The sequence below is a fragment of the Hetaerina americana genome, unplaced genomic scaffold, assembly GCF_022747635.1.
Source record: "Hetaerina americana unplaced genomic scaffold, ioHetAmer1.1.p SCAF_10, whole genome shotgun sequence".
NCBI lineage: Eukaryota > Metazoa > Arthropoda > Insecta > Odonata > Calopterygidae > Hetaerina > Hetaerina americana.
In genome coordinates this window covers 5,891,845-5,904,203 of record NW_027286070.1, presented here as the reverse complement: position 1 = coordinate 5,904,203, position 12,359 = coordinate 5,891,845, and the positions used below count along the sequence as shown (strand labels likewise).

The window sequence follows — 12,359 nt, the reverse complement described above, 5'->3', positions numbered from 1 at the left end:
CTAACGCTCCCTTTGAGGTTTCTCATTACCCAATGAAGAGTTTTGAAAGCTTTCTTATAGATGTACTCCACATTTAGCCCCCACCCCAAGTCCTTAGTTAAATATACACCTAAGTATTTGACAGTATCACTTCTAGGAATGACATTTTCTGAGAATTTATAATCCCTATGGTTTCCATTTACCTTATTGCTAAAAGTGATGGATTTGCATTTGTTAACATTAATATCCATCCCATTTTTTGTCACCCAATCTGCCATTTTATTAATGTCCCTCTGAAGTTTGTCACGGTCTCTGTCATTTTCGACTTTCCTGTAGATAATACAGTCGTCTGCAAAAAGTCTTAACTGAGAATTAATATTTATTGGGAGATCATTTATATATATTAAAAACAATAGCGGGCCAAGTACGCTTCCTTGTGGGACTCCCGATGTTACCCTTGCTTTTTCAGAATACACTTCTCCTAATTTTACCCTTTGTGTTCGACCTTCCATGAAATTTCTGACCCAAGAGATTACTCTTCCATCTGTGTGTAGTGGCAATTGGCCCATCTTAAGCATTAAGCGATCGTGGTCAACTTTGTCAAAGGCTTTTGACAGGTCGACTATTATAGCATCCACCTCTATTCCCGCATCCATAGAGTCGAACATTTCTTGGCAGAACCCTAATAGCTGAGTTTCACAAGAGTGCCCTATTCTAAAACCGTATTGGCGACTATACAACCAATTCTCACTTTCCCACAGGTCCCAGAGACAATCAGCCATTATCTTTTCTAATAGCTTGCATACAACTGATGTCAAGCTTACCGGTCTATAATTATCAACTAGTGCCTTATCTCCTCCTTTGAAAATTGGCGTAACATATGCCTCCTTCCAAGCATTTGGCAGAGCATTATTGTTTAACGTAACATTGAATAAATGATTTATATAATTTGAAACTACACTACCGCCCAATTTAAGCAAGTCAATTGAGATACCATCTGGCCCTTTTGATTTATTTGCCCTCATTTTCATAATTTTTTTATAAATTTCTGCGCTCGTCGTTTTAATACTTTTGGTATTTAATATTTTTTCGCCTCCTTGTTGACTCAGAGATGAATCTACAGGATCCTTTTTATTTACCATAACCTTAAATACACTTGCATACCAATTATTAAACGTATTAGCCTTTTCCTTATCATCGACGATTAGTGTCCCATCCTCTTTTTTTAAAGCTGTTATGTTTTCCCTGTTGTCTTTCCTCCTCCGGAGGTACTTGTAAAATTTATTTCCATTATCTATCCCGATTATTTTCTGTAGAAAACTATCTTTGGCTATTTTCTTTTCTCTATTCAATTCACGAACTAATTTTTTGTAAATTATGAGCCATTCCGAGCTCTCGTTCCGTTTTTTGTGAATCACTCTCAGTTTTTTCTTCAAGGATCTAATTATGAAGAGGGAGTGGCGAGGGAGGGTGGCAGAGTGAGGAGATGTGCGTGGTGGATGAAAGGAAAGGACGGTTTCCATTTCTGCGCACGACTGAAAGGGGTACCGATGCAGGCACGCTAAAGGGATTCCCGAAAGGGTTTCTCTCACGCAGGAGGAAGAGATAACAAAAGGGACTAATAGAGATGCTTTTGGAGAATCAGGATCAATTAAGAAGAAAGATAAGAGAGAGAGAGAGGAGATTTAATTTAGCATGCGACTGTAACCGTAGAATATGAATGAAAACTTAGTGTGGTATCCAGAGTATATACACACGGAGACGGGACGGGAGAGGACGTGGAGGAGAAGGCGTAATGACAATGTTGTCACACTTTTGAATACTGGAGTGGGCTCAAATTGCATTTTCATTGGTTATTAACTTGCATTGGTTGACATCACTTCCATGCGTCGATTTTTCAAATAGTAGTAGTAGTATTTAGGGGAGTCGACCGACAGCTAAGGTCATTTGCGCCATAGGGGATGGACAGGAAAGGATGAAGGGTGGAGAGAAACCCGGCGTCGGCATTGACCTACTCTTAACGAAATGCGCCAAGGGGTCCGCAGTTTAACATCCCATCCGACGGACGGCGTACTCCCTCAAAGTGCCCTCCACAAAGCACCTCGAGTAGGGATCAAGATACCTCTGAAAAATATTCAACGCCGTCGGGATTTGAACCCGGGCCTTCTGGGTGGGAAGCCAGTACGATAGCCACCGCAACCTCTCAATCCCCCGTCGATTTTTCAATTCAAATAAATACAATTTACAGGATCCAATCCATCCTGTATTACAGCTATCACTCGGGCCCCAGACTTTTCCCTCAGAATGTTGTTCCAGAAGCATTCGGATAAATATACTCACATTATGACACAAGAGAAGGAAACTATGAAACTTCATCGTAGGTTGACCTTCGGCTGGTGTTGATACAAATGGAACATCCTCGGGAGGCACTACGCGCGCAAAGAAATAATGAAACACTGCCATGTCGGCCGGCATGCAGACTCGGTGAACATCTTCAGTGAAAATTTGTGGGCTATGAATGAAGAATAAGTTGACTGCATCAAGAGGTGTCCTTTTCGGAGAACGAATCGAGGTCAACCTCCAGTTTTACTTTCAGTGTACCTACAACTATCGAAGACTTCTTCTTGGAGTTATTCTTCCGGTGAACCATTTTTATCAGTGTCAAGTCTTGATTAAATGTCAGTGTTTTCAGGGTTCTCTTCCTTGGCGATAGCTCCTTATTTGCCGTTTCTCACGGATATGCTGTCTAGACAACCATTTCCAATGTATTTTATACATTTGTATTTATATTCAAGCATATTATAACCATATACAACTGAGCGGCACTTGAAAATGATGAATATTTATATCAACCTACACAACTTAAACTGAAAGCCATTGCAAGGATGTGTGGTTTGCAGTGTTAATTCACAATTCATTCTGTTTCTTGCCGCACTCTACTTTATTTTTCATGAGACTCACTTCTTTGAGTATTTTCCTGCTGGCCGATTTCTTAGCTTGGGCTCCTTCTCGCTCAATATTCATAATATCTTTTATTGTGCCCGGCATAACTTTTTGGAATTTGCATGACATATTGAAATGAAATGAAATTATTGATTTTGCATTTTCACTCCCTTTATTTAAAAACACGGCCCAGTTTTCGGTGTTAGACATCATCATCAGGCACCACCTGATGATGACGCTCAACGTCGAAACCTGGACCGTGTTTTTAAATAAAGTGCGTGGAATTACAAAGTCAACAATTTCATTTAATTTCAATATGTTCATTATATCTCTTCATTTCGATGTGACAAGGCAGACGTATGATCTCACCGGCAGTCATTTATCCTCCTGCAATACGATGTTCTCATTGAGTCGTTTTATTCCGCATCCGGGATTTTAGTTTTCTGGCAATAAGTTCTTTCATGCACTTGCCACGTTGTTTTCAAGGATTAAGTCCAGTCTCCTCGATTCTCTGTTCTGTTTACGATATCATCCGCGACCCTGAGATGGGTGGGTGTCCTCCCCACTCCATCCTTGTTTCTCACACGCATATTGCTAGTACTTTCATAATTGCCTCATTCGAGTATGTGTTGAGGAATATCGAAGGGAATTCACATGGTCGCCTCATCATCGTCAGCAATTTAATCCAAAGACAGACTGCAGTGCTGCACTCTTCCCTTTCCACAATGCTGATACTTCCTTGAATGCGTCCATACGGTTAACTTTTCCGTTCGACGCATCCCTCCCTTCACTCGGACCATACAAATTGGCCTTCCTCGTGGTCACCTTCCATTTCCCTTCTCGCCAAATATTCCTAACATATTTATTCTAATTCATTCATTCATATTCACCGCGCTCCTTTTTCATTTTCACTTCTGTTTAACTTTCTGTCTCTCATTTTCAGCGTGACCCCTGCAAAGTTTATAGCATGAGATATCCTCATGCTATAAACTCCGTGAATTAGGTTTCTTTTATAAACTATACACTTTTTTTCAGTACAGTCACAGTCCTTCCTGAAATTTCCTCGCCCGCCGCGGTTTGAATATTCTCGAACAATAAGGGGCGGGTGGATGCGAATCGGTTTACCCTTCGCCGCCGCATCTTAACTCACTTGATTAAGACATTTAATTCGTAATGTAGGCGAAAGATGGACAGGTGCTGCTGGGTCGTACTCCATGCGTGCGTCTCTCTTTAAATCTTTCGACGTCCTCCTGCATTCTAACTTTAATGCCCTCCAGAAATGAATGGAATAGTGTGCCCTCTGGATTGACCTGGAATGTCATCGACCAGAGATAATGGACGCAATGCTCGTCGAATTGCGTACGGCCAAAAACTCTCCCCTTCCCTCCCTAGCTGTTCCGACAGCATTAAAAATTTTCCGTCTACCGTTAAGTCGTCAGTCTTGCACCTGCGGATGGCCTTATGTGAGTCGAAACGCGCGTCGTAAAATAAAGTTTTATTTCGTGGAAATGCGCTAAGAGGTTAAGGTGAAAAGTTCTCGGCCTGATAATTTGACCGCGATTTGCACTTAAAAAATGATTTTATATTTATACATTATTTCCATTGACTTTAACACACTTGGCCCAGCGTTTCTCTAACACCAGTATTCCTTCCCGGAATAGAGAGTACGAAAGGCTGTGAAAATATCCATCTACTCTCAACTTCTTCATTGGACGCAAAGCGCTTACCAGAAACAAATTTATTCAAGTTTGGGAACAGATTAAACTCTGAGGGTGCTAAATCAGGTGAAAAGGGGGATGACTGAGCAAATAATACCCCAAAATCCCGTAGTTTTTTCCACCGCCAACGCACCTTTGTGAGCAGGTACGTTTCCTGGTGAAAGATGATTTTTTTCTTCTTCATGACAGGCCTCTTCTCGCAATTTTTTTGAACTATGCAGAGGCTGACAAAAAATTTGCAATTCACTGGTTTTTCTTTATTTATTTATAATATCTTCTACATGTCTTTTTGATTCTTTATTTAAATGTCGTAGTTTTATCGAAAAATATTTAAAAAAAAATGTTAGTTTTGTGTCTAAAAATCGAAATACTATAGCTAAAAAAATATTCTTCAAATTTATGATACTGTAATGATTACATTTATTTTTCAGATGATGTAAATGTATTACATCATTATTAACTACAATGTTATATTTCAAAATAAAAAAACTGCATATGGATGTATGAACAAATAACTTCATAATGTTTTTTTTCCTGAAGTGATACATTTTCTTAAATTAACCTTCGCACTTCTCACTAGTACCCCTGGAATCCCCGCCGCACTAAGAGGGTTAAGCTGATCAAGAAGGTTGGAGTAATATTTTCCTGTAATTGTTCTGCCTTTTTCAAGGTAATCAATTAACAGGATCCCTTTCGCATCCAAAAACACACTAGTCATGACCTTTCCGGGAGATGCGATAGCTTTCTTTGGTGCTGAACCACCGGCTTCCTCCCACTACTTCGACTTCTGTTTCGTTTCTGGCATGTAGTGGAGGGACCTACGTCTCATCCATGGGGAGAAATCGCTGCACAAAATCGGCTGGTTCCCTCTTCAATCGGTCCAAACCTCGCTGCGAAAATCGTTTGCGCATTTGCTTTTGATCGGAATTCAGCAAATGCGGCACCCACCTTGCGCAGAGCTTTCGCATCCCAAATTCTTTGTACACAAGATGTTCCGCACCCTTTCTTCCGATATTTCCCCACGGCCTTAGCTATCTCACTTACCTTCACTCGTCTATCCAACACGATATGGTGCACCTTTTCGATGGTTTCCGGTGTGGTTGCGGTTTTTGGCCGTCCTTCACGCGGATCATCTTGGTGGGATGTGCGACCACGTTAAAATTCAGCTGCCCACTTTTTAACGGTTGATATTAAAGGAGTAGAGTTCCCGTAAATTTTTTGTCAACTTCGGATGAATTTCCTTAGGGGCTAATTCATTCAAAATGAAGAATTTTATGAGCGCATGAAATTCAAGTTTTTCCATTTCAACGAAAAACACGAAAGACGTCTACTGCAACAATACATGCAAACAAAATACTCGTTAGAACAAGTTGAAACTTGTATTGCGATCTAATGACACGTGCATCCAGGTAGGAATCATGAATTTTCGCTGAACTTGAACACCATCTCCGCGTCAGGCCGAGAACTTTTCACTTTACCCTTTACTTTATTGCAAGAAAATTACTAAGATTATGCATTGTTGAGAAAATTTCGTGAAGGTGCAAAGTTACAGGAGGAAATCATTAGTTCCGATGCGACTGCTATCGTTCGAAAGTGATTGGGAGGGTGCGTCCATCTGATTTAGTGCATAGCAAGGTACATCGGTAATACCTCTCAACAATGGCAACGCCAATCCAATTCAGGGAGTATTGTCACCGTCGACCCCGTTGCCACGGCCACCGCGACATTTCCCCCGGCCTGACTGCGGTAGTTAGCGGGACAAATTCCTCACCAGCTCCATTCGATCGAGTTTGTAAGCGAGAAGTAGCACTGGAAGAGTAGCAGCCGAGGGCGACGCAAAGGTCTAAGGAAGTCCCAGGTAGTTGAGTACGGGCAAGTGTTCAAATGGAGTGGTATAGTTTGGAGGATGAGGGAAGCTCGTCTCAGGAGAGCACCTCCGAGGGAACACCGCAGGATCGAGGGACCGTGGGGCAGGGCGAGGGTTCGGGAGGCGGCGACAGGGCCCGCTATATGAGCACGCACTCTCTCCTCACCCTGCAACAACTCCGAGAGCAGAACCTCCTTTGCGACGCAACCGTCAGACTCGACGACGGAACCGTGTTCCGCGTGCACCGTGCCGTTCTCTCCGCGTGCAGCTCGTACTTCAGGTGAGAGAGAGACCCCCCCCCCGCGCACCCACTCAACATTCCTCCTCCTGGAGGGTGTATCGCACAGGGTCGATGGGTCACTAGCCAACCAGTGCTCCCTACGGGGACCATTCACATTTGGTTAAAAATTTTCTCGGTCAGTTAGAATTGCCCGAAATTATTTTTCCCTTCGCACGTGCTCACGAAGTGTAAGAGGGAGAAATGATTCCTTCAGAAATGATGCACATCTGCTCAAAATTTTCCTCAACATTCTCTCATGACCTCGTCTACTAATAACGCACGGTAATTCGTGGCTAGAATGATTCCCTCCCTCTGTGGAACCGTATGAATAAAACAAGTTTGTATGTTCTAGTAGTTTAGTGGTAAGTGCAATCGTTGCGCTTTTGTAGTTGCAATTAAACTCAGGTTATCCAGTGACCTAAAGTGATCTATCTCTCTATTTTTTTTAGTAATTCTTCACAAAACGATCATTTATATCCTCGTTATAAAAATACGTTCATTGTAAAATCAAATTCATCCAAGCAGGATGTCAAAAACTCGACGCGTACACGAAGTGAAATATCTGCAAAGCACAACACTTGTTTTTGGTGCGTGAATTTCAATTTATTTTTTGTTTGGCAAAAAAAAGAGGAAAAGTCTGTTGCAATTTCTGGACGTTCTTGTAAAAACTCTAATTCTGGATTCCTGTGATTTTCCTTCTTTCCATGCGGACTCCCGCAACCATCCTGCTCCCTCGGTCGCAACCAGGGCCCTTTTTACCACCACTCTGCACTCGGTGGAAGTGAGGGACGCCTTCTTGCCGGACGTGACATCGAGCGCCATGCACGGAGTCCTCGAGTACGTGTACCTTCGGACGCTCAGCCTCACCCCATGGAACGTGTGTCAGATCCTCTTGACTGCCGACTACCTGTGCATCGACGGGGCGCAGGAGTTGTGCTGCAACTACATCAAGGACCACCTGGTCGCCGAAAACTGTATCGGGGTCTTCCATTTTGCCAGGTATGGACGGGTAGAACTAATTCCAGAATAAACCACATCTTCCCACCAAAAGCTACGATCTAGTTCCCACGCTCGCCCGGTTTTCTTTGGGGTGTGTTATTCAGACTATTACCAGCCGACGACAGAGAAATCCTTCGTTTTGCCATCTGGATATCCAATTCTTTTAATAGTTTATTCTGGTATATATTCACCCCCTGCCACACACCCTGTAAGCTACCGATAGGGTGTGTGGCAGGGGGTGAATACATGCCAGACTAATGTTGACCCGAATATTTTTACCCCTACCGAGGTAGGACAATATTATTCTGATCCCTTATCGTTTGTGGTAAAAAATCAATCTTAAATCTATCTGTTATACTCTTAATCTCTCTAATTTTATTGGCATGATCTTGCCTATTGTAGTATGATGGGAGTAATAATATATTTTCAATAGCATTGCTAAAGACACATCCTTCAAATTTTGTCGTAGTTACTCGCATCGGCATTTTTCATACCTGGTTCTTGTATTCCACGTTCCTCTCTGATTCTTTCCCACATAGCTTCCTTAAATTATGTTCCTCAGCCAATTATCGTGCCTCCAGGATATCTCAACTCTTGTAATCTCTTTCGTATGAGTGTTTGATTTAGGCTTCTCCCTTCACCTACACCTTGGAGTAATTCTTCAATTCTTACTCTGTCCATCCTTTTCATTTTTATCATTCTCCAGTATTTCCTTGTGCAAATAACTTCGATAATTGCTCACTTTTGGGCGCGGTCAGTTGCCAGTATATCTGAAAGCTACTTTGCTGCCTTAATATAATTACTGATATGATATTTGTGCTGAACCTGATCGAATTTCCGTAAATAATTAGCTGCAAGTGGCAATGGGTTTCTCGCTTCGGGTATGCTGAACAATAACTCTGCTAATTTAAACTCATGATGACTTAGGTGTATTTTTACATTGTATGAGAATTTCATGTCTCTGAAAAGTCTACTTACTGTAAAAAAGAAACATTGTGAGGAATAATGAATAAATTTTTAATAAAAAATCAATACCAATACCGATTCCAATTCACGATTGTAAATAAACATTCATGTAACTTCGTCAACCCGATGTATGTAGCTGGTAAAATTTCTCAGACAATGATGGTTTTATACAGATGGGCGTAATTTGATTTCATACGCGGTTTCCAAACTTGATTTGCTTTCGAATTTCAATTTCTTTATTTTGAACGCCGTATCCACTGAATTGCGTTTTGGACGAGGTTGGGATTATAATAGTTGGTAGCGCTGCTGCCGTCGACTTATCTGCGAGACCTCTCAAGGAAGCGCTTCCCTTTTCTCTTCCGGAGACGTGAGGAACTAACTACTGCGAGGCAGCCAGTTACGGCGCCAGGTCACCCATCTCCGATTGAAAGCGGGATTCAAATGAGAGGAACGCAACGATCCGACTTTCCTAGCTCTTGAATGATAAGCTCAATGAAAAATATATGAAAGATTATTGAAAATTTGAACATGGAGTGTAGTGCTATATTAATCCAAAACCTGTTCTTAGAGGTAGGAAGATGGGTGGAGGTTGGAGTCATACACTGATATAGGCTTGAAAAAAGAAGGGAGGAAATACGCTGGACCGAGAGTGAAGGAAATGGAAAAGTTTTAGATAGTAAACGGAGAGAGAGGGTCCTCTCGTGCCTTTAACCTATATAAATATATTGGGCCACGAAAACTATATTTGTCACATTAGTTTCTATCTGGAATGGAAGGACATCCAATGAGATTTTTTAAACATTATTTGCCCCTGGTTATATAATAAATCGATGTTGCTCAGCATCATTTGGAACAGTTATTGTGACATTTGTAATTTTAACCTCATCTTGGTCACGTGACTGGGAGAGAAGATAGGAGTTTAAGAATATTAGGTCCCTTCTCTCGAGATGATCACTCACCTGCTTCATGTTTGCTTCGTTTCTTTTCTCTACCGTTTATTTTATTCATGTCATTGACACCCCTCGATGGCTCTCTTCTCCTCCGCTGTATTATACTCCATAATCATCACTCAAGTAATCCCCGATATCCTTCCATCTCACCTTGTACAGACCTAAAACGTCCGTATTTCTCCTTTCTCAACATGCTACACGTATAATACGCTAATATGTATATAGTATATATATATATTGTTAAGCAGCGGCGACGCAAGAAAAAAAACTAATCATGTAACAAAAGAAAAGGATATTAACTAATTGCTCTCGATCGTGCTTTCAAAAACGTCAAGCAATGTGCGTTTTTTGTATTCCTTGTTTAATAATTATATTTTTCATCCCATTTAATTTCAATAAACTATGTTCCCTTAGTGCCTCCCATTTTGCACAAAATTGTGTATTGGTGGATGGGCGTAATTTCCTCTCTCACGAAATACCTTGAAAAATATTTTATACGATTTATGCGTATTGAAGAATATTTTCATTTTTGGCCTCACTCTATGCCTTGATTTGTTTTTTTCCTGATTCAATATTCACAGTGGAATAATTTAAAGCTCATATAAAAGTATCTTAAACTCTAGTTTGTCAGCCAGCCAAGGGGTTCTAAGCATTTCTGGGTGTATTGGAAATTAGGTGTAATAGATATGGGATGAGAATCAATAAACAAAACAAAAATGATGAGGTGTTCTAGAAAGAGAAAAGATAAGTTATTGAAATATGTATAAATGGTATTGATAAATTATTGAAATAGGAGGGCAAAAAACTAGAACAGGTGGAACAGTTAACGCATCGCGGAAGTGTTTTGGACGAAAATTGTCAAAATAATAGGGAATTGAGGAGAAGAATTACAATAGGCAAAGAAGCTTTCACAAGGAGGGAATTAATGACAGGAACGTTGAGTATGTTTAGTAAAGGCTCGTTAAACCTCTGCTATGGAGCGTAATTATGTACTGCGTGGAAATATGGCCATTAAAGCAGGAGGATAGGCGTAGATTGGAAGCTTTTGAAATTTAGATGTGGAGAAGGATGGAGAAGGTGAAATGGACAGAGAAGAAAACAAATGAGGAGGTGCTGGGTATGGTGGAATGAGAGAGAAGATTGCTGGGAGAAATCATAAGAAGACAGGAAAAATGATACAGAGCATTTTGATTGGCAGCGGGATGTTGAAGACTGCGATAGAGGGGAGAATGTTAGACGAGCGAGGAACAGACAGGAATAGGATAGGAATATTGGAAGGAATGAAGGAAAGGAGGAAGTACTCGTATACGGAGATGATGACGGCCTTGTCCAATAGTTGAATGCTGGGTTGTGTTTAGTTCAGAGACACAAGATATTTATTTTGTAGTTATTTCCATCCATAAATCTACCTTAAACGGTAGATTACCTATAATAATAATTGTGCATCGGATAGCTAATTTTGTTTGAAAGATACTTGTATTAATTAAATATTATTTTTGGTACTCCATTTCTTGTTAAATTTTAAACAATTATTAAATAACGTTTTTCAAATAAACTCTCTCACAATCGGCGGAAACCTTTTTTCATTTTTTTAATGAATCAGCTTTATTTTTATAAAAAAGCCGATAGAAAAGGAATAATATGGATGCAAAAATCATGTAAACATCAACATTCATTTTTCAATTGTCCAGCTCCATGGGCTTCACCATGGACCATGCACGTAGCAGTCGAGTAATGAGTAACCGGGGCAGTATACGGAGAACTAACCCCGTATAGTCCCCTGTATACTGCCCCCGGAAGGGGGGGTTGTAGGCGAGCGTTGGGCCATTGTAGGGTAAATTAAGTGTCAGACGTACTGGGGGATGCGCCCCGTCTGGTTTAAATGCTTCTCCTTGAACTCACTGTCTATTTACTTGTCGTAAATGTATCTACTGAAAAACAACGCAGCCCCAAAGGTCACCTATAAATGCTCGGGAATGATTCTAACCCCTGGTAGTTGTAGTCAGGACGTGCCACTCAACTACCTAGAGAAGAAAAATTCTCTATAAATTACTGATGATATTAACCTCCTTTTTTGGAATCGTTCCATTAAAAAAAACAAAATGTTGATTATGGAAAAAGAATGTACTTAAATTACTTACAGACTGTAATTAAATACCAAGGCGATAACCTCCCTCATGAACTCTCATGGGTGAAGCTTATGTATGAGAGGAATATGTGAGCAAGTCGACAAAATAATTAGGATTTGCTAAAAGAGCACTGGGTAAATGTGATGGAAAGGTCAAAGAGAAATGTTTTCTTTCGCTGGTTGGGCCTCATTTAGAATATGCTGCTATTATATGGGATCCTCACGACGTTGGATTAATTGCCGAATTGGATCGCGTGCAGCGTAGAGGCACTAGGGTTGTAAAACGTAGTTATGACAAACTGAGAAGCGTATCTACATTGTTAGAGGATCTAGGTTGAGACTCACTTACGGAGGGAAGGTTAAACTACAGATTTAATCCCTTGCATAAATTGGAAGGACGTCTCTTTAGCAGCGATGTTGAAAATGTATTATACCCCCATCGTACTACGATAGGAGAGATCATGTCAATAGTATTAGAGAGATTTAAGATGTCAATTTTTCTACGATCAAAATGGGATCAGAATAACAT

The 12,359-nt window shown here is 40.7% G+C and overlaps 1 protein-coding gene across 1 annotated transcript in view; it reads left to right on the top strand.

Annotated features, from left to right (window-relative positions):
* Positions 1-6,524: 6,524 nt before the first annotated feature.
* Positions 6,525-12,359, top strand: part of klhl10 (kelch-like protein 10) — a 32,915-nt gene continuing 27,080 nt past the window's right edge. The window contains exons 1-2 of the mRNA XM_071598791.1: positions 6,525-6,787; positions 7,535-7,786. Of these exons, the coding sequence (XP_071454892.1) occupies positions 6,525-6,787; positions 7,535-7,786 (515 nt within the window). The remainder of the gene's footprint in view (positions 6,788-7,534; positions 7,787-12,359) is intronic.